Source organism: Nuphar pumila, chromosome 13, assembly GCF_984573655.1.
Source record: "Nuphar pumila chromosome 13, dmNupPumi1.hap1.1, whole genome shotgun sequence".
NCBI classification, from domain to species: Eukaryota; Viridiplantae; Streptophyta; class Magnoliopsida; order Nymphaeales; family Nymphaeaceae; genus Nuphar; species Nuphar pumila.
Genome location: NC_143261.1, coordinates 16,780,342 through 16,802,890, shown reverse-complemented (window position 1 = coordinate 16,802,890; position 22,549 = coordinate 16,780,342). Strand labels below are relative to the sequence as shown.

General features: G+C 34.8%; 1 protein-coding gene and 2 non-coding genes across 3 annotated transcripts; 2 read left to right on the top strand and 1 right to left on the bottom strand.

Annotated features, from left to right (window-relative positions):
• Positions 1-216: 216 nt before the first annotated feature.
• On the bottom strand, positions 217-765 carry LOC149817927 (uncharacterized). Its single transcript, XM_089986118.1, has one exon. It carries the CDS (start codon positions 763-765, stop codon positions 217-219), a length of 549 nt encoding a protein of 182 aa, XP_089842244.1.
• An 18,353-nt stretch (positions 766-19,118) lies between these two features.
• Positions 19,119-19,220, top strand: LOC149817926 (small nucleolar RNA Z103). The gene has a single exon (XR_016427528.1). It is a non-coding gene; the product is annotated as a small nucleolar RNA Z103 (small nucleolar RNA).
• A 97-nt stretch (positions 19,221-19,317) lies between these two features.
• On the top strand, positions 19,318-19,412 carry LOC149817925 (small nucleolar RNA Z103). The gene has a single exon (XR_016427529.1). It is a non-coding gene; the product is annotated as a small nucleolar RNA Z103 (small nucleolar RNA).
• The last annotated feature ends 3,137 nt before the right edge of the window (positions 19,413-22,549 follow it).

The following is a 22,549-nucleotide window of genomic DNA, read 5'->3' as shown; positions in this document are numbered from 1 at the left end:
TAAAAATAGAAAAACTACTAAGACTACTAATAGTACACCAAAAATATGGGTTTCCTCTCATAAAGCGCTAAGTTTTACATCCTCAACAGACAGATCAGTGGAGACCCTTTATCGTTCATGAGATCAATGGATGTGAAATCATTCTCAATCAGGGGTTCTAAGGAAAATAGTGTCATATGTGACACTGTGCACTATGTTTCCTGCAACTCTACCCCTCTAGACCCTATGATGACTCTCGAGACTAGCAGGATGATCGAGATTAGTCTCCATATGAAGGCTATTCTCAAAGGATTGAGAGTCATAAATCGAACGACTAGCAAGATATGCATCAAATTGTGGATCAGATTGCTTCCATGTGGCATTTGTCACCTGGAAGCAGTCATCATGTCCTGTCGCTCTATTGGCAGGATCAAAGATATGCAAGTGCAAACGCTTATTACCGAAAGAAACCTCCATCTTCCCACTATGGCAATCGATACGAGCATGGGCAGTGGCCAAGAATGGTCTGCTCAGAATGATAGAAATCTGGTGAGCGACATCAGTGCCCTCCATATCCAAAACAAGAAAATTGACAGGTAGGTAAAAGTCATTGACCTTGACTAACACATCTTTCAAGAGTCTTCGCGGACGCTTGGTAGATCTATCAACCAACTGCAAGACAGTAGTCGTGGGCTTTATATCTTCAATCCCAAAAGTGTCATACAGAGAACCCGACAAAATGTTCACGCTTGCCCCAAGACCGAGCAATGCTGGGTCGATAGTCATGTTCTCTTTGACAGACGAGATGATCGGTACCCCAGGTTTTTTGAGCTTAGGTGGGGTTTGGTGTCTAAACACAGAGCTCACCTACTCAGTCAAGAAGATCTTCTTGGGCAACGACCTCGATTTTCTCTTATGCATTCAAAGTTTTTTGAGAAACTTTGCATAGGCAGGCACCTGTTGGATGACATCAAGCAGGGGGATGTTTATGTGAACCTACTTAAACATGTCAAGCATCACGTGCATGAACACCCCCTGCTTGCCAAAATCAATTGGTTTGGCCAAGGCCTGAGGAAAAGGGGCTCGAGGGATATACAAAGAAGGCACAAGCCGTGGGCCCAGTAACTGGTGTGGTCCTATCAAATTGCGAGGACATGGTATGATGCATATCATTTTCGCTCAATGTATCAAATAATGTTCATGCCTCATCCTCATTCTTGAGCATGAACGTGCCCCTACACGAAGAGTCAACCATTTATCTGTCCTTCTCGGTCAGGCCATCGTAAAAGTACTGCACCAGTTGCTAACGGGGCACTTCTGGAGAAGATCTTTCATCCGCTCTCAGGTCTCATGAAACTGTTTTTTCTCAATCTTAGAGAAACTGGTAATGGCTTTACAAAATTGGTTTGTCTTACTAATTGGAAAACACTTCTTGAGGAACTCACACTGCATGCATTCTCAAGTGTAAATCTAAACATCATCGAGGGCCTTAAGCCAGTGCTTAGCGTTGTCCTTGAGGGAGAATGAGAAAAACGTCAACCTCAATGCGTCATCCTCAAAATTATTGATCTACACCGTAGAGCAGATCTCGAAAAACTCATCGAGATAATGGTAGGGGTCTTCATTGTTCAGACCATAGAAAGATGGGAGCATTTGGATTATGCTGGCCTGTGGCGCTCTTATAATGGTGCAGTAGGTCAGAGTGCAAGCATTGGGAGTGAAGTACTTCCTAAGAGGATGGGTCAACTGTTGATCCTGAGCCATGGAGCGGATGGATGGGCTCTCCTAATAAGGGACTCGAGGTCTCGACTATCTCTGCAAGCTCAGGGTCAAGCAAGCGTCACCTTTGCATGCACCTCAGTGTAGACCGGTGCAACAACCGTCCTAAGTAAAAGGTTTTCTACCTACCTAACGTGCAGTGCAACCAAACCACAACAAACCACAAAATAGGTAAAAGAAAAATAACTAGAAAACAGAAAATAAACAAGCACCACACTTGCACCCACAGATATTTTTGCTAAAAGTAAGCTATGAGCATAGTACCAATCATGTGCAGTCACCTCTAAGGGTATCCTAATAGGTGGGCCGTGCAAGAAAGGTAAGCTAGTATCTAAGGTGTGCAAACATGTGGTTCTAAACCTAATTGCAGAAAAGAAACTAAATAATCATAAATAAGCAACAAGGAAAGTAAATTAAACAGTCCTACATAAAGAACAAAAACTAAACTAACAACCTAAGTAAAACGAGAACAAACAATGAAAATAAAATGAATACTCGTATTAATCGCCATTCCTCGACAATGACATCAAAAATTTGGTGTGAGTTTTATGAAAATGATTTTTAAAACAATATTTTTAACAAAAACTAAGTGAAAGCCAAACACCAAATAATAACAACTGGCTCTCATGAGTGGTGGAGTCTGGGTCGAACTCAGGGAACGGAAAATACTTTGTATTCAAACACACAATTAAACTACTCTTTATTATCAAAATCAATTAATTGAGTAAATAAGGAATAGAGTGCAGTCCTCTGCGGAGGACTTTAAACAAATGAATAACAGCCTTATTACAAACCCAATTAAATGAATAAAATAAATAAAATCCTAATCTAAAAATAAAAGAAGTCTTCAGTGCTTGAGTATTCTTGTCCCTCCCTCTTTAGCTTTGGTTAACTAGAACACTTTTGCATGGTGCTAAAGGGCTCTCTGAGGGCTTCCTGAGGGCACTTTTGAGGGCCTGACGGGACCTCAGAGGGCACTTCGAGAGTACGAAAAGGAGCTGACCGCACGTCCAAACGCTTCCCAGCAAGAAACTAAAACAAAACAAAGTAATACAAATGAAACTAAATGAAAATCTATTAAATAATGAACAAAAGAAATCGGCAAAATACAAGATTCAACTAACTAAATCAACTCATAAGCATTTAATTAACTCTGAACAAACTAACACTAAAAGGCAAAATAGTAAACCAAGCTAACTAACTAGTATTCAACTAATGTAAGAAACTACTAACAATCTAACTAACTAATAAAAAAACTAACTTGCTAACAAACTATTGATAATCTAAACTAAATTATCATGCACTATGTACGTTTTTTTTAGAACTAACAAATAAAACAAACAAGATTAACCTAAACTATGCTAAAAATCAAATATAATAGAAAAGTGAAAATCGGCTAACTCAAATCAATTAACTAGTTGTTAACTATATGCAAGAAAAGTAGCTAACACGTGAATCAATAAGAACCTAACCGACTTAAGTAAAAGAACTACGTTAAACTATAGAATTGCAGCTAATAAAAAAACCTAAAAACAATTGGCTAATAATGAATCACGGCTAATAAAATCACATCTAATGAACACAACTATCTAACAAAGATTAACTTAAACAAGCAATAACTAATGCTACTGACATCTAATGCAATACTTGGCTACAACCAACAACTAATGATGAATGACTACCACAAGTAATATCAAGAATTAATCAGACCGACTGCATGCAATCAAATTTTTTCAAAACAAACAAATGAACTTAAAACACAAATGACTAAAAACTCAAATGCTGCTAATGAAGTGACATGACTAAAACACATAATCTAATGACATACGTAACTAAGGCCATCAACACTATTGAAATACTAGATGTCTAATATAAAGAAAATAACTAATGCCATGCCACTAATGTCTATGCAAGAAAAATAAAATGAGTGCAGCATGCTAACCTATATACTATACTCAGTTTTAACACACAGCAATATCAACATTAAAATAAAAGAAAACACACACTCAATGTTGGAAATTGCTAAAAAAAACTACTCGACTACTTCAAAATTTTCTAAGTCATCAATCTCATGAAAACCGAGTATTACAAATTCAATCTTGACTAAATCAAACCAAAATCTAACCTAAAACTAATCAGGAACTAATCAAGAACCAAGAAAATAAAATATAAAACCTATATTAAAACTACGATCTACCTAAATCAAGATTTTTTAATGCTTAAATCCAGAAAATGGCTAACCTATATCAAAACAAAATATATTTTTGTCTTTTTATTTTTCAAATGCAAGATATGAACTAACTAGATCAAATATGCAGATGATGTGATGCTATGCTTTATGAGATGCAAAATTAAACTACGATGAAAAAGAAAAAGAAGAAACGAACTGGACGATCCACTCTCGACGGATGGGTTGAGAGAAGAAGCGGTTATTCTTGGGATGTAGATACACCTTCCCGACGAAGAAGATGAGTTTGCCGACGATGAGAGGCTAGAAGAAAGTAGTAAAAGAAGAAGAAGAAGAAGGAGAAGAGGAGGAAGAATAAGAAAAAAATGAGCACTGAGAGAGATGGAGCAAAGGAGACAGAGAGGAGAGAGAGCAAGGGGGGTGAACTCCTACCAAGGAAAAACATTTTCCCTTTCTGAAAACATATTATTTATAATATTAAAATTAGGTTAAACAAAAATTTCAAAACAGGTCCAAAGAATTTTCAATAATTTACAAAAAGACTTTGCTTGGAAAAATATATTTCTCTAAAATGTTTATTCCTAAACTAATTAAAGTTAGCCAATTAAAACCTAATCTAACTAAACTACAATTAAGAAAATCCTAAACTAATAAAAATACTAAAAACGCAAGGCAAGCCTTGAAATACATGATTTTCTGATATTTTCAATTCCAATGCGGCTTCTCAAAACTAAAGATAAAACTAGGTTTTTAAAGTTATTTTTCACTAGATCTTGTATAAAATAAGATGAATAAAATGAGAATATTATGCATGATCAAATACCTTTATGCTTATCGTTTGCTAGTCCTCGAGCAAACTGAAGCAAAAAGCAACAAAAAAAATAAAACTAACTAAAACAAAAACCTAACTCACTTTCGTAGGAATCACGGTTGCATTTAGCGTATACAACAAGCTCTTTTAACTCTTGGGTTACACCAGTGGATGAGTAAGGTCTCGTGAGGGTTTGCAGTGATGCTACCCATAAACATCTCTGTCATGTATGCATAAAGATTTCAATTCAAGAAGCATTGGGCAACTAAGGAGTTTGTTTTCACAAATATTTCATGTTATTCCATCATCAAAACATAATTAGAGTCTTTTACATGCCACCATAGGATAAAACATTTTATTTCACTTTTTCAAATATCATAATTATTTATGCTTTATTCTCAGAAAATCAAATATGTACAAGTTATTATTTACTAATCATCACTCATATGTTTTCTGCACAAGTTTTTTCAATATTTGCTTTTAAGCAATGAACTTTTTCTTTTACGCTATTTTCTCTCTTTTTCTTGATTTTCAAATTTTTCTATATTTTTTTCTTTTTATTAAGCATTATATCAATTTTTCAGTTTTCGTGACCCATGTAACAAGCTTTGGGTCAGTGACTCCCAGGCTAGATGACCTTAGGGCACCAGATACAAAGTATCCCTTAGACTTAATTGTTCGAGTCACTAGACCTTCAATTTTCATAGTTTTACGTATAGTATGTTTCTCTATCATGTGCAATGTCAATATATATTAGGCTCTCTATAAAGTCCATGTAATGAGTTTTCAAGCCGATGACTCTCAAACCAGAGGGCTCCAAGGTAACAGGTGTAAACACCCCTCAGGCTCTACTTGCTCGAACACAATAGGCCACAAATATCAACTTAGGCAAATAAGTGACTTCTTTCGTTATCCCTTTTGACATATAATTCAAACACTTTAACTTGTATCTGAGCCCAATTACAAGGGAGTACGAAGAGATCAAACAACTAAATGTATGCTCTTTTTCACTTTTTAAGCTCGTATTTTCAAAGTTGTTCATTTGCTTAGTTTTTCAAAAATAAAACTGTGCATATTCATACTTATGATTCAAAATAAAATTTAAAAGGCATATATTCAAAATAAACTCCAACTGCACACTTTATTTGATTATGCATATATTTTGCATTTTATTCAACTTGTTTTATGCATGATTCAGTGGAAAATTGCTTTAAAAACCTATTTTTATCATTTGTTTCGAGAAACTGCATTGAAAATATAATTATCAGAAAATCATGTATTTCAATGCTTGCCTTGCATTTTTAGTTTTTTTTATTAGTTTAAAGTTTTCTTAATTGTAGTTTAGTTAGATTATGTTGTAATTAATTAATTTAAATTAGTTTAGGAATTCTCATTTTAGAAAAACATGTTTTTATAAGAGACCTTTTTTGGAAATTATAAAAAATCTTTGGACTCTTTTTGAAAAGTTTGTTTTAACCTAATTCACTCATTATATAGGATTTTTTCAGCATGAGGGAACATTTTTTATCGCTTGAGAAAATGCCCCCCTTGCTTCCTCTCTCTCTCTTCCTTCAATCCCTTGTTCTCTTTCCTTGCCGATTTCTCCCTCTCTCTTCTTCTTCTTTTTCTTCTTGCTTCTCTCATTCAATCAATCGGTGACAACCTTTTCTTTTCATCGGGGAGACGTGCATTCTACTAGGATCTAACATCTTTTCTTCTCATCCAATCCATTGGAAGCGGATCGTCCAGTTTGCTTCTTCTCTTCTCTCGTTTCACCATAGTTTTAGGTTTTATATAGCATAAAGCATTGCATCACATGTAGTTTTATTTGATCATTGCATATTTTACATGTTCATATGATTTAATCTAGATAATTTAGTTTTCTCGCATCTAAAAAATAAAAAGAAACAAATATATTTCATTTTGATATAGGTTAGCCGCTTTCTTGATTTAAGCATTGAATAATCTTGATTTAGGTAAATCGTAGTTTTAATATAGTTTTATATTTTATTTTCTTGGTTCTTGATTAGTTCCTGATTAGTTTTAGGTTAGATTTAGGTCTGATTTTAGTCAAGATTGAATTTGTAATACTCGGTTTTCATGAGATTGATGACTTAGAAAATTTTGAAGTAGTCGAGTATTTTTTTTTAGCAAATTTAATTCGGTTTGATTTCCAAGATTGAGTGTGTGTTTTCTTTTGTTTTAATGTTGATATTGTTGTGTGTCCAAATTGGGTATAGTATATAGGTTAGCATGTTGCACTCATTTTATTTTTCTTGCATAGACATTAGTGGCATTGCATTAGTTATTTTCTTTACATTAGACGTCTAGTATTTCAACAGTGTTGATGGCCTTAGTTACACATGTCATTAGATTCTGTGTTTTAGTCATGTCACTTCATTAGCAGCATTTGAGTCCATTACGTATATTGTTTAACGATTTTAGTCATTTGTGTTTTAAGTTCATTTGTTTGTTTTGAAATATTTTGATTGCATGTAGTGGGTCTGATTAATTCTTGATATTACTTGTGTTAGTCATTCATCATTAGTTGTTGGTTGTAGCTAGGTATTGCATTAGATGTCAGTAGCATTAGTTATTACTTGTTTAAGTTAATATTTGTTAGATAGTTGTGTTCGTTAGATGTGATTTCATTAGCCGTGATTCATTATTAGCCAATTGTTTTTAGTGTTTTTTGTATAGTTGTAGTTCTATAATTTAGCGTAGTTCTTTTACTTAAGTCAGTTAGGTTCTCATTGATTCATGTGTTAGTTGTTTTCTTGCATATAGTTAATAATTAGTTAATTGATTTGGGTTAGCCGATTTCCATTTTTTCATATTTTTTGGGTTGCTTAGTGGTTAATTTTATTTTTATTTTTATGCATTGTGTTTAGCTGTAGCTTAGGATAGTTCTTAATTATTTTAGTTAGTTTAAATTATATTGAATTCATGTTAGGTTTTTTAGAGTTATTAATTGTTATTTATCATGCATATGCAGTTAAATTAGGATAGCCGATTTTTACTTTTCTATTATATTTGATTTTTAGCATAGCGTAGGTTAAAAAATTTTATTTGTTAGTTCTAAAAAAAACCCGTACAACATATAGTGCATGATAATTTAGTTTAGATTATCAATAGTTTGTTAGCAAGTTAGTTTCTTGATTAGTTAGTTAGATTGTTAGTAGTTTGTTACATTAGTTGAATACTAGTTAGTTAGGTTACTTTACTATTTTGTCTTTTAGTGTTAGTTTGTTAATGGTTTGTTCGGAGTTAGTTAAATTCTTATAACTTGTTTTTAGTTAGTTGAATCTTGATTTTTGCTGATTTCTTTTGTTTATTAGTCAGTAGATTTTCGTTAGTTTCATTTGTACTGTTTTGTTTTGTTTTAGTTTCTTGCAGGGAAGTATTGGGACGTGCGGTGAACCCCTTTTTTACCCTCTGAGGTCCCTAAAAGGCTCTCTCAAAAGGCCTTTCAAGCTTTTAAGGAGCCCTCTGATTTATCAAACCATACAAAAGAAAACAAAGGGACAAAGAAGGGACGGACTAAAGACTTGAAGCACTGAAGACACTCTTTTATTTTTAGAATAGGCTTTAATTTAATTTAATTTAATTCATTTAGGTCTATAATAAAATCATTTATTTATTTGTTTAAACGCTCTGCAGAGGCATCACTCTCATGCTTATTTAGTTAATTAATTATTTATTTTTCAAGACAATAAAACGTAGTTTAGATTGTGTGCTTGAATACAAAGTATTTCCCGTTCTCTGAGTTTGACTCGCACTCCACCACTCATGCAAGCCAGTTTTTATGATTTGATGCACGATTTGCATAAATGTTTTTACTAAAAATATATTTTTAAAATGCTTCATTGAAAAAGTTGCATCAAATTTTTGGCGTCGTTGCCAAAGAACGATGAATTATACGAGTATTCACTTTATTGCTATTCTTTGATGATGTTTTATAGGTTGCTAGTTTACTTTTTGTTTATTGTTTAGGTTGCTTATTCTAATTTATGTTTCATATTAAAATTGTTTAGTTTTCTTTCCTTACTTAGGCTTAGAACCACGTGTTTGCACACTCTAGATACTAGTTTACCTTTCTTGCATGGCCCACCTATTAGGATACCCTTAAAGGTGATCGTGCATGATTGGTATTGTGCTCATAGTTTGTTTTTCACAAAATATTTATTGAGTGCAAGTGTGTGGTGCTTTATTTATTGCTTTCCAGTCTTTTCTTTTACCTGCTTTGTGGTTTATTGTGGTTTGGCCGCACTGCACGTTAGGTAGGTAGAAAACCAGTATCTTAGGATGGTTTATGCACCAGTCTACCTTGAGGTGCATGCAAGAGCGACACTCACTTGACCCCGAGCTTGCTAAGTTAGTTGACGAACTCGAGTTTTTTAGTAGGAGAGCCCGTCGATCCGGCCACATGGCTCGAGATCAACAGTTGACTCGTCCTCTTAGGGAGTACTTCACTCCTAATACTTACACTCTGACCTCCTGTAATGCGAGACTCACTGTAAGAGCATTGTAGTTCGCGATAAAAGACAATATTATACAAATGCTATTATCTTTCTATGGCTTGAACAACGAAGATCCCTACCGTTATCTCGATGAGTTTCTCGAGATCTGCTCTATGGCGAGATCAATAATTTTGGAGATGACACATTGAGGTTGATGTTCTCATTCTCCCTCAAGGACAAAGCCAAGTACTGGCTGAAGGCCCTCGATACTGTTCAGATTACCACTTGAGAATGCATGTTACGTGAGTTCCTTAAGAAATATTTCTCAATTAGTAAGACAAACCAGTTTCGTAAAGCCATTACCAGTTTTTCTCAGATTGAGGAAGAACAGTTCCATGAAACATGAGAGAGGATAAAAGATCTTCTTGAGAAGTGCCTCCACCACTAGGTGCCCCATTGGCAACTGGTGCAGTACTTTTATGATTGCTTGACCGAGAAGAACAAGCAAATGGTTGACTCTTCGTGTGGGGGCATGTTCATGCTCAAGAGCGAGGATGAGGCATAAACATTATTCGATACATTGAGCAAAAATGCTATACATCATGCCATGTCTTCGTGACTTGATAGGACCACACATGTTCCTAGTGGTCCTAAGAAGGGAGAGATTTTCAAAGTTGGGTCCGGACATGATTTACAAATCAAAGTGGACCAGTTGACCAGGAAAGTAGATCAATTACTGGCCAACCTAGCTTCGCTAAATCCAGTAAGAAAAGTGTGTGAGCTATGCGCTAGCTCTACACACTTTGTTTTTGAGTGTCTGACAACACCACTATACCTTGAATTCATTCAGGAGCAAGTGAATGTTGTCTAAGGTTTCGTCAGACCGGTGCCCGACCCGTATGCACCTACCTATAACCTGGGATGGTGAAATCATTTCAATTTTTCTTGGATAAATCCACAAGGGCCACTCTACATGCCTCTTCAGACACAACACAGACACGGTAACCTCCCACAAGGTTACCTGCGTCCCATCCTCAGCTTAGCTTGCCTTCTCCTCAGGATCCCACATCGAGCCCATCTTTTCAAGAGAAGTTGCTCGAGGCCTTTTCTAACATTCAGGCTAACCTCGATTCCCACACGCAATCGATAACAAAGCTAGAGACTCAGATGGGATAGTTGGCTGAGGCCTTAAGCAGACGAAGCCAGAGAAGCCTCTCGAGTCAGTCTGTCGTCAACTTAAAGGGTCAAGAACCCATGTATCACGATCTGTGCCTTACAGAGTCCCACCAAGAGAGGCCAACTCTGTTATGACCTTTCAGAGTGGGAAGACATTCCACCTTACTTAGAAGTCGACTGACAGGCCCACTGCCACACCTACTGACCAATCGATCTCCTCCACCATGCCCAAGGAGAACGGGCAGGGCTCACAACATGTACCTTCTTTGTATATCTCCTGAGTCACTTTTCCTCAAGCCTTAGAAAAACTGATTGACTTCGGCAAGCAGAGGGTGCACATGCATGAAACGCTTGACATGTTTAAGTCGGTTCACATAAACATCCCCCTGCTTGACGTCATCCAACAAGTGTCTGCTTATGCAAAGTTCCTCAAAGAACTTTACACGTAGAAGAGAAAATTGAGGTCATTGCCTAAGATGATCTTCTTGACTGAGCAGGTGAGCTCCGTGTTTAGACACCAAGCCACGTCTAAGCTCAAAGATCCTGGGGCATCGATCATCTCGTGTGTTATAGGGAACATGACTATCCAGCGTATATTGCTTAATCTTGGGGCAAGCGTGAATATTTTGTCAGGTTCCCTGTATGACACTTTTAAGATTAGGGATCTGAAGCCCACGACTACTGTCTTGCAGTTGGCTGACAGGTCTACCAAGCGTCCGTGAGGAATCGTGGAAGATGTGTTAGTCAAAGTCGAGGACTTCTACTTTCTTGTCGATTTTTTTATTGTGGACATAAAGGACACCGATGTCGCTCGCCAGATCTCCATCATTCTGAGCAGACCATTCTTGGCCACTACCTATGCTCATATAAATTGTCATACTAAGGAGATAGAGGTTTCTTTTGGCAAAAAGCATTTATGCTTGCATATCGCTAATCCGGCCAACAGAGCGACAAGACATGACCACTACTTTCATGTGACAGACGCCACAGGGAAGCAATCTGATCCGCAGTTGGATGTGTGTTGTTCAATTTGTGACTCTCTATCTTGTGAGAATAGCCTCCATGTGGAGACTAATCTCGTTCTTCCTGCAAATTTAGAGAGTCATCGTAGGATACTTAGGGATAGAGTTAGAGGACACATAGTGCGCAGTGTCACAGATGATACTCTTTTTCTCAGAGCCCCTGATTGAGCATGACTTCACGTTTATTGATTTTATGGATAATGAAGGGTATCCAGAGATCTGTCTGCCTCATGACGTAAAACCTAACACTTTATTGGAGGCAGACCATATTTATAATATATTATTAGTAGCTTTAGTGTTTTTTCTATTTTTCTGTTTTTTCATGAGCGTGAATGATAGAGCATGTATGCATTGCATTTTTGTATATTTTTGTGAGTTGCAAACTATGAGACAGGTAGAACCCCTGTAAAACCATTCACGTGCCATATCAGGTAAGATTCCACAGTGTGGATTAGGTGACTTCTACTCATTTTCTCTCATTTATTTTTGTTCTCATATGCATTCACTCAGTTTCATACAAGCATTGGGGAGTGCCACTAAGGGCAGTATCATTCAAGCATGGGGGAGGGTATAGTTTGCACACCCAAACTTTTTCTATGTTCATATTTGCACATTGATGACAACTCATAAAAAATGGGCTTTTAAGGAATAAGTTTGATCTTATATGAATGCTTTGCAAAATCTAATGTTTTTAGAGGATTTTTAAGCCCCATGAAAAAAAAATTCTGATACTAATCTCGAAAAACATGGTTGTTTATGTGGATTTCAAAGAAATGATTATAAATGCATATTAACATTTATTTTGAATCACAAGTATAAATATGCACAGTTTTATTTTTGAAAAACTAAGCAAATGAACAACTTTGAAAATATGAACTTAAAAAGTGGAAAAGAGCATATGTTTAGTTGTTTGATCTCTTCGTACTCCTCAGTAACTGGGCTCAGACACAAGTTGAAGTGTTTGATTCCTATGTTGAAAAGAATAACAAAAAAAATCACTCATTTGTCTAAGTTAATATATGTGACCTATTTTGTTCAAGTAAGTAGAACCTGATGGGTGTTTACATCTGGTGCCCTAAAGCCATCTGGCTCGGGAGCCACCGACCCAAAAGCTTGTTACATGGACTTCATAGATAGCCTAATATATGTTAACATTGCACATGACAAGAAGCAAACTATACGTAAACTATGAAAATTGAAGGTCCAGTGACTTGAGCAAGTAAATCTGAGGGATACTTTGTATCTGGTGCCCTAAGGTCGTCTGGCCTAGGAGTTACTGACCCAAAGCTCGTTACACGAGTCATGAAAACTGAAAATTTGAAATAGTGCTCAACAAAAAGAAAGAGAAAGTGTGAAAATTTTGAAAAAAAAAAGAGCGTAAAAGAAAAAGTTTACTGTTTAGAAACAAATATTAAGAAAACTTATGCATAAAACATATGAGTTAGGATAAGTAAATAATATGTACACATTTGATTTTCTGAGAATAAAGCATAAATAATTATGATATTTAGAAAAGTGAACGAAAATATTTTATTTTGTGGTGGTATGTAAAAGACTCTAATAATGTTTTGATAATGACATGAAATATTTGTGAAAACCAACTCCTTAACTGCCTAATGCTTTTTGAATTTTAATCTTATGCATACATGACAAAGATGTTTGTGGGTAGCATCACTGCAAACCCTCATGAGACCTTACTCATCCACTAGAGTAACTCAGGGGTTGAAAGGGTTTGTTGCATATGCTAAATGCAACCGTGATTCCTACGAAAGTGAGTTAGGTTTTTGTTTTGGTTAGCTTTATTTTTTTTTTATTTTTGCTTCAGTTTGCTCGATGACTATCAAACGATAAGCATGGGAGAATTTGATCATGCATATATTTTGTATTTTATTCATCTTATTTTATGCATGATCCATTTTTATTGTTAGTTTTGAGAAACTGCATTGAAAATAGAATTATCAAAAAATCATGTATTTCAAAGCTTGACCTGCGTTTTTAGTTTTTTTATTAGTTTAGAGTTTTCTTAATTATAGTTTAGTTAGATTATATTGTAATTAATTAGTTTAGGAATTCTCATTTCAGAAAAACACATTTTTCATAAGAGATCCTTTTTGGAAATTATCAAAAATCTTTGGACTCTTTTTGAAAAGTTTATTTTAACCTAATTCACTTATTATATATAATATTTTTCCAGCATGAGGGGACATTTTTTCCCTCTTGAGAAAACACCCCCCTTGCCCCTTCTCGCTCTTTCTTCTCTCCCTTGTTCTCTCTCCTTGCTGATTTCTCCCTCTCTCTTCTTCTTTTTCTTCTTGCTTCTTTCATCCAATCCATCGTCGACAACCTTTTCTTTTCGTCGGGGAGGCGTGCGTTCAGTTGGGATCAATTATCTTCTCTTCTCATCCAATCCGTTGGAAGCGGATCATCCGATTTGCTTCTTCTCTCTCCTGTTTCACCATAGTTTTAGGTTTTGCATAGCATAAAGCATTGCATCACATATAGTTTTATTTGATCATTGCATATTTTACATATTCATATGATTTAATCTAGATAGTTTAGTTTTCTCGCATCTGAAAATTAAAAAGAAACAAATATATTTTATTTTGATATAAGTTAGTTATTTTCTTGATTTAAGCATTGAATAATCTTGATTTAGGTAGAAAGTAGTTTTAATATAGGTTTTATATTTTATTTTCTTGGTTCTTGATTAGTTTCTATTTAGTTTTAGGTTAGTTTTAGGTCTAATTTAGTCAAGATTGAATTTGTAATACTCGGTTTTCATGAGATTGATGACTTAGAAAAATTTGTAGTCAAGTAGTTTTTTTTAGCAAATTTAATTCTGTTTGATTTCCAACATTGAGTGTGTGTTTTCTTTTGTTTTAATGTTGATATTGTTGTGTGTTAAAATTGGGTATAGTATATAGGTTAGTATGTTGCACTCGTTTTTATTTTTCTTGCATAGACATTAGTGGCATTGTATTAGTTATTTTCTTTACATTAGACGTCTAGTATTTCAACAATATTGATGGCCTTAGTTATGCATGTCATTAGATTATGTGTTTTAGTCATGTCACTTCATTAGCAGCATTTGAGTCCATTACGTATATTGTTTAATGGTTTTAGTCATTTGTGTTTTAAGTTCATTTGTTTGTTTTGAAATATTTTGATTTCATGTAGTCGGTCTGATTAATTCTTGATATTACTTGTGTTAGTCATTCATCATTAGTTGTTGGCTGTAGCTAGGTATTGCATTAGATGTCAGTAGCATTAGTTATTACTTGTTTAAGTTAATATTTGTTAGATAGTTGTGTTCATTAGATGTGATTTCATTAGCCGTGATTCATTATTAGCCAATTGTTTTTAGTTTTTTGTATAGCTGTAGTTCTATATTTTAACATAGTTCTTTTACTTAAGTCAGTTAGGTTATCATTGATTCATGTGTTAGCTGTTTTCTTGCATATAGTTAACAATTAGTTAATTGATTTGGGTTAGCCGATTTCCATCTTTTCGTAATTTTTGGGTTGCTTAGTGGTTAATTTTGTCTTTATTTCTATGCATTGTGTTTGGCTGTAGCTTAGGATAGTTCTTAGTTATTTTAGTTAGTTTAAATTATATTGAATTCATGTTAATTGTTTTGGAGTTATTAATTGTTATTTATCATGCATATGCCGTTAAATTAGGATTGCCGATTTTTACTTTTCTATTATATTTGATTTTTAGCATAGCTTAGGTTAATTTTTTTTGTTTTATTTGTTAGTTCTGAAGAAAATCATACAATATATAGTGCATGATAATTTAGTTTAGATTATCAATAGTTTGTGAGCAAGTTAGTTTCTTGATTAGTTAGTTAGATTGTTAGTAGTTTGTTACATTAGTTGAATACTAGTTAGTCATGTTGTTTTACTATTTTGTCTTTTAGTGTTAGTTTGTTAATGGTTTGTCCAGAGTTAGTTAAATACTTATGAGTTAATTTTAGTTAGTTGAATCTTGATTTTTGCTGATTTCTTTTGTTTATTAGTTAGTAGATTTTCATTTAGTTTCATTCGTACTGCTTTGTTTTATTTTAGTTTCTTGCTGGAAAGCGTTTGGACGTGCGGTAAGCCCTTTTTTATACCCTTGAAGTGCCCTCTGAGGTCCCTAAAAGGTCCCCTCAAAGGGCCTTTCAGGCCCTCAGGGAGCCTTCTGATTTATCAAACCATACGAAAGAAAATAAAAGGGGCAAAGAAGGGACAAACTAAAGACTTGAAGCACTGAAGACACACTCTTTAGTTTTAGAATAGGCTTTTATTTAATTGAATTTAATTCATTTGTGTCTGTAATAAAACCATTTATTTATTTGTTTAAGCCCTCTGTAGGGGCAACACTCTCATGTTTATTTAGTTAATTAATCATTTATTTTTCAAGGCAATAAAGCGTAGTTTAGATTGTGTGCTTGAATACAAAGTATTTCTCGTTCTCTGAGTTCGACCTAGGCTCCACTACTCGTGTGAGCCAATTTTTATGATTTGATGTACGGTTTGCACAAACGTTTTTACTGAAAATATATTTTTAAAATGCTTTATTAAAAAAGTTGCATCAGATTTTTGTGCAATCAGAATTGTTTTAAGCATGAGTGTGGATGCATATATGCCATGCATAATTTTAAAACTACACCATGATGGGAATGCAATATCTATCTGTTTCTTTTGATATGAAATCAAATGAATGTTCAAGCCCCGATAAGTGGCTCATAACCTTGTGTATAGTCAGCTAAATTGCTATGTGTTATTGCCTTAAAGTGATCCTTGATAAACTTTTGATTGGTTAATTAAAGTCATACACGTTTGTGCCCTATGAGAGCCATTGATTGTGTAAATGATTAATTAGAGTTTAAGCATGTATGTCATGAGAATTAATTAAATAATAAGTGATATGTATGTTAATTCTCTTGTAGCTTACAATGAGAGAATATGCGATACATTAGGTTCTGTGAGGTATTGTTAAGCACGATGGGTTGCTTCCTCAACCATAGAGAAAAGGAATAACTACCACCGATGATGCAGGTTGGTAGTGAGAATATTTTAATTGAAATTTAATTTTGATATATCTGGTTGAGGGTGTTGGAGTCTCTCTCTCGATAGGATCGTCCTTGACCCACAATTTGAATGGATGTGCAAGGACAGAGTAATACGATATAAATTGATTGAATATACTTCCTGGGTCGTGGCTCTAATCCAAATATTGTCTATGTTGTACCCAGAGAGTATTATGAAAGAAAAATGAAAATGTATTGTGCATGTAGTGAAACATCATATGCATCATTTAAAGAAAAAAAATATAAATAAAAGAATTTTTAGCTACTCATGTCTACGGTGGACGTTTTTTTGCACTGGTAAGTCATGCATAAATTGAATGGTCATGCAAAACTGAGACTCTTGCATATAATATTGAATTATTATGTGATAAATTATTTGTTTGTTCATGAAATATGTATGAAAAGAAAATTGTTTCATGTATGTTTGCTTCTATGCATGTATGCTTTGCTATTGTATTCCTTACTGAAGCTTGTGAATATCTAACCTCCTACGAAATTTCAAGTAATAAGTAGTCTATTAGAGTGGATGTTGTGGCGACGTTAAAGATGCAGTCATTTTTTTTTTCACCAGAACTGAATTTTGGATAAACATTATTATTTATTTTGGAAAAATGTCATTGTTTATTCTAGATTCACAATACTCTCTTTATTGAGATTGAAATATTTTAAATGATTAAAATTATTTAAACTAAATTTAGTTTTACTGTTATTGAGTGATCTAACTCGCCTAAGGTTTTAAACAAAAGTTAAAAAGGTTTTTGCTGATGATTAAAAATTTTAAAAAATTTATATTTTTTTTTCAATTAAAAATATTGAGGCATTATATGCTTGGTCTTCAAGCTCCAACAAAACCTCCACGTTGTTGATCGATATCCCAAAAACTAAAAATTGGATGCTAGGATGATAGAAGGTTGGCGCTATAGTTTCACAGCTTCAAGTTGCTGGTAGGTAAGAGAGATGGAATCCTAGACTGGGAATCCCGAAACTATTTATAGAGGCCCTCAGAAGACCCCTTTAGATGTTAGGAAACTAAGAGTTTTCCTAATTCTAAGCATCTTAATCCTATTCCAACTCATTAGGGTGAGCTCTAGGCTATCCAAGAGAGCATTTAGAATGAGATTAGGATTTAAATGGGTTAGGATAGACCTTTTCCCTAATGACAACGACAAGCAAACCACGTGAATTAAACTAAAAACAACTGCAAGCAAACCAACAATGAAGATTACAAGAACCGATTAAAAACTCATAATCTACATATTTGAAAGAAACCAATGAGATGGTTTGTCCTTCCAACATTTATCGAAACCCAATCACTCCTAATTTTGCAAAATGAAACTCTTCTTTAGGAGTCCAAACACATTTTAAATCCTGAAACCTCCAAAATAAGAGGCAAGTTGATATCTAAAAAACTTGTAATTCATGACCATACCTAGCTTTATCTTCCTTATTTAAATTCATAGACCTAGTCATTATCATTATTCAAATTCATAGCCGTTGTAATTATTCTCCTCTAAAATGCTATCAAGTTGATGGGACATCACAAGTTCAAAACCCACACGTAGCCTAAGGTCAAAGTTGGGTGTAGGTGGGGGATCTCAAGGTTTAAACAATTGGAGGCCAATCAATGTATGATCAGTGATATATATATATATATATAAAAGGGTAATATTGGGTTTTGTTAGAGTAAAATCATGAATTTTAATGAAAATTTAAAACAAATAACTCAAACTTAAGAACTAAGTACAGGTACACTTTTAATTAGCCATAAAACAAATGAGATGCATTTGAATTACCAAATCTTTTTTAGGTACCAAACGCACCGAATTTTTGTGGTAAAATATGATTGGATCCTTGTCCGGCACATCTGTCATCATCTCAGCCGTTAAATCCATAGAAACCGATGGACGTGGTCGTCTCTGTGGGACACGCAAGCAGAACTTTACAAAAAGGCTCGACCTAAAATAGCCCTTGATCTTCAATATCCGACGGCTTTAACAAGGGGCTGCGCGTCCGAAGGAAGGAACTAGAAAACTATTTCAAGCCAGCGATTTTGCCAAGTGGCACTATTTCTTCCGTCAGATGCTCGTACTGGAACTCTTAGGGTTTCCGCGAGCGAATCTATTTAAGTAGTAGTCCGTCTCATTCTTTTCTACTTCTCTCTTTCCTTCTCTTAGGGTTTACTGTGGTTCGATTGACATATTTTTTTAGGGTTTAGGGTTTTTAAGGCCGGGCTGTGCCTTTATAGTGTTTCTCTCCTTCTTCTTCGTTAGGCTCGTTGGATCTGCATTTCTGGGGTTTCATCCTCTCTGTGGGGCCTTCTCCCCTTTCTTTTCTCTTAGGGCATTCCTCTTCTCTCTTTTCCGTGATCTGGGGTTTACGGGCGTGGGAGGTTTTAGATTCCTTCGTGAAGATGGGTTTTATTGGGTGCGTCGTATACTGATTACGGGCCTTCGTTGATCTCCGTGGATGCTGCGTATGAGTCGACGCAAAAGTCAGTTTTCCGGTTGGAACCCCAACTTTTCTGCTCTCCCTTTGTGAGCACGAAATCGTTCACGGAACAAAAATCTTCTAGCTTCTTTTTTTTTTATAATTTTTTCAATCGTTTGACGCTATGATTGTGAATTCGACGATGGAGATGACGATTATTTCCCCAGATGATCGACTGAGATTATACTGAGCTATTTTTTGTCTCTCTCCTTTAGGGGGTGACCAAGCCAGATTTCTGATCCATCATCTTCAATCTTATCGTTTCTTTTTTTTTCGAAATCTTCTTTTTTAGTGTCTTTTGTTGGGATTATTGCGTTTAAAAAGTTGAGTTGTGTGGGTAGGTGGAAATGATGAGACTTTCCCCAAATGATCGACTATGATTCAAACTGTGCTATCACTTCTCCTTCGTGAGATATAAGCCAGGACTCTGATCCGTCTCCAACCCATCACCGTCTGTTTTTTGTTTTGTTTCTCCCCCCTTTTTTCTCATCCCCTCCAGGTTTTTACTCCGTTTTGGGGGTAGTGCGGCTTCATGTCTTTATTTTAGTTTACGTATTTTCTGATGTTTCTTGAAGATCAACTACGGATTGTGATTCTGCAAAATTAAATAGTTTTAAAAGGGTTGTAGAATATTTGAATGGGTTTGCTTTTTGCGTCGCAGATTAGGAAATTGGCTCTAGTGCTTGTATCTGTTTAGGCATCTGTGTAGGTGTGAGAGAGAGAGAGAGAGCATGTAATATTTTTAATTGGGTTTAATATGGCGTTAAAACGTGATTGTTGAAATTTCCAAATACCATAATGAGAATCGAAAATTCCTTTCGAGTTTTGTCGTTAAATCGTAGTACATTTACAATATAAAGTTTTTGTATTTTGTTGTAGGCTTTAAAAGTGGCATGTCGGGAAGAAACTTGCATGATCGATGATGTTTCAACCAGAACGTTATGGATGGATGATTTTAGACAATCGACATCTTAAGCTCACAAAAAGGACGGCTGAAATTAGATTAAACGATCCGGTGTTCTGGGTGGTACCCAAATCATTTTTGACGATTGTGTTTGTTCCTTAATTCAAAGTTTTCATACTCACTTTATTGATAATTTATGAGATTTAAGACCCCCTTTCCTCTCGCTATAAGGGTTTTTTATGCATAAATTCAGGCTCCTTGCCATTTCTGCGTGCCAAAAGAAAATGGGATCTGCTTTCTTTCCTTTATTTTAAAAAAGAAAGTTGCTTAAGTGGGTCCAATTCAAATATTGATATATCCATCTTATTAAATTTAAATTTCATCTATTCCATACATTTCATTTCATTTATCTACATTAAATCATGAATCCAACAATTGCCCTTTCAACAGATCAGCAATCTGCCGTTTTAGTCCATCTGCCATCTCCAAATTTCAAAAAACGCATAATTCATGTCAGTTTAGAATCCTAACACATCTTGTGTATACTTATTGATTCTTGACGACGCAATTTAAAGTTATCAACTTGTCAAATGTTTTAAGTTTTTGGTTCATGAGTTTTAACCGTTTCTTTCATCTTTCTAATAAAAATGTATTCCCTCAATTGGGGTGATGAAATATCATAAACAAAAAATTCGGTGGTTGTTTATAAGTAACTGATAAACTAGTTAGTTTTTTTGTTTTTGATTTATTCAAATTGTTTTTTCCCTAGGGTGGCCACTTGTATGATCCCCTAACTCAATTTTAAATTTTGCCACCCTTTGTATATGATAGCACAGTTTTGTTGCTGCTGGCTTTCAATTTGCAAGGATCAGAATGCTTGAAAAAGAATACTACATACTTTTTGTAATACATATTTATAAGGATAATGTTTTAAGTGGGATGTTCTAATTAAAAAAGAATACTACATACTTTTTTTGTAATACATATTTATGGATACAGTGGTCCGGCTGCAAGTTTGAAAAATAAAATAAGTCCTGCTTGTTGCAACATGAATTTGCTTTCTTGTCTTAATCTAGACTTTTTTTGGGCCAATTATCGATATTGTCCAAAACCTTGTACTTTGACAATGGGTTCTCTCGTATGTATGGTTCAATTTGATGACTCGGATGAGTCAAGGTTTTTCTTTTAATTTATTAAAAATATATTACTAACTCACTATGATTTGATACCATAGAAATCAACTCAAGGTTCAAAATCAATCATAACTGAAAAAAAGGTATGGTTCATGCTTCGCTAATTTTGACATCTAAAATGCAACATCATATATTTTGATATCAAAACCCAAAAAACCATACATAAAGACGAACTGCCTGAAATAGCAAATGCTACTTAAGAAAATTGGATCAATTTCTTATCCACAAATTAAAATTTAAAAAGAGAAATAACTAACAAGATAAGTGCCTAAATCATCATAAAGCAAATATTCTGCTTGAATAATAGAATATCCGAATTGCAAATTTTCTGCTTTAGTAACATGATGTCCGAACCCTCTCTGTAAATGTAGATAAGAAATGGCAGCAAAACAAAAGAAATCGCCGCAAAACAAATACCTAAGTTACTAAAGATGGATCAATATCAAACAGGTGCTATATGATTGCACAAATATTTATGTATTAAGCACCTTATCACCCTCCATCTTGGGGACTCCTTGAAATTAAAAAAGAAAGAAAGGTGATAGAGAGAGATATCTATATATTTTTTTAACATATATGAGCTGCATTAGTTCTGCATAACAGATATCTCTATCTATATATTTTTTTAACATATTTAATTTCCCATTGAAATTAAATATTTGACCCACGAGCTGCATTAGTTCTGCATAACAGACCAGGCCAGCTTGGCAGATTAATGTCTGACAAAGAACAGATCCCCATTCCTCCTTCCTCCCCTGGCCTGCATAAATCATCTCAGCTCCTCATTATATAATTTACTATTAAAATCTTGCCAAAGAAATTGGAATGAATGATGTTCTCCAGTTTGCTCACAACTGAGCTTGGAAGTCTAATCCTAGGTTCTAGACAAGCTCAAAATTTAGAGATCAATGGCTTGCAATAGTGAGCTTTGAGGGCTGGAGAGAATAAGGGTAACTGTAAATATTTAAAGGGAAGTCTACCCACACATGCCACATATTTGGGTGACATTACTATAGGACACCTTCAAGGACTCTAGAATCGACTTCTCTTGTCTTATCACTGTTGAAAATTTTGCTTTACTTAGTATGTCAATCTACTTAGGCAACCAAGTTTGAACCAGGTACACTATCTTTCAAGCTATAGTTGTCTCACTTAGGATTAAGTTCTTTGTGCAATGGGTACTTGTGCTATTGTGTTCTCAAGATACTGAGCTTTCATTTACTCACAAAAACTGGTCAATGCCCTATATTGGCTGATACCGCTAACTTCAACACCAACCACCTTGAACAACCTCTTGACAAGGATAGAAAGATCTAAGCTTGAATTGGGTACAGATCTTGGGTTCAAAGTATAGATTCATACTGGAAGTGGGTATGAATTCGAACAGAGACTAGGATCTCAAAATTATAGATCCAAACTGCAACTGAATCTGGATTTTAAGATTGAATCTGAACTACAATCAAATTTGGATCCAAA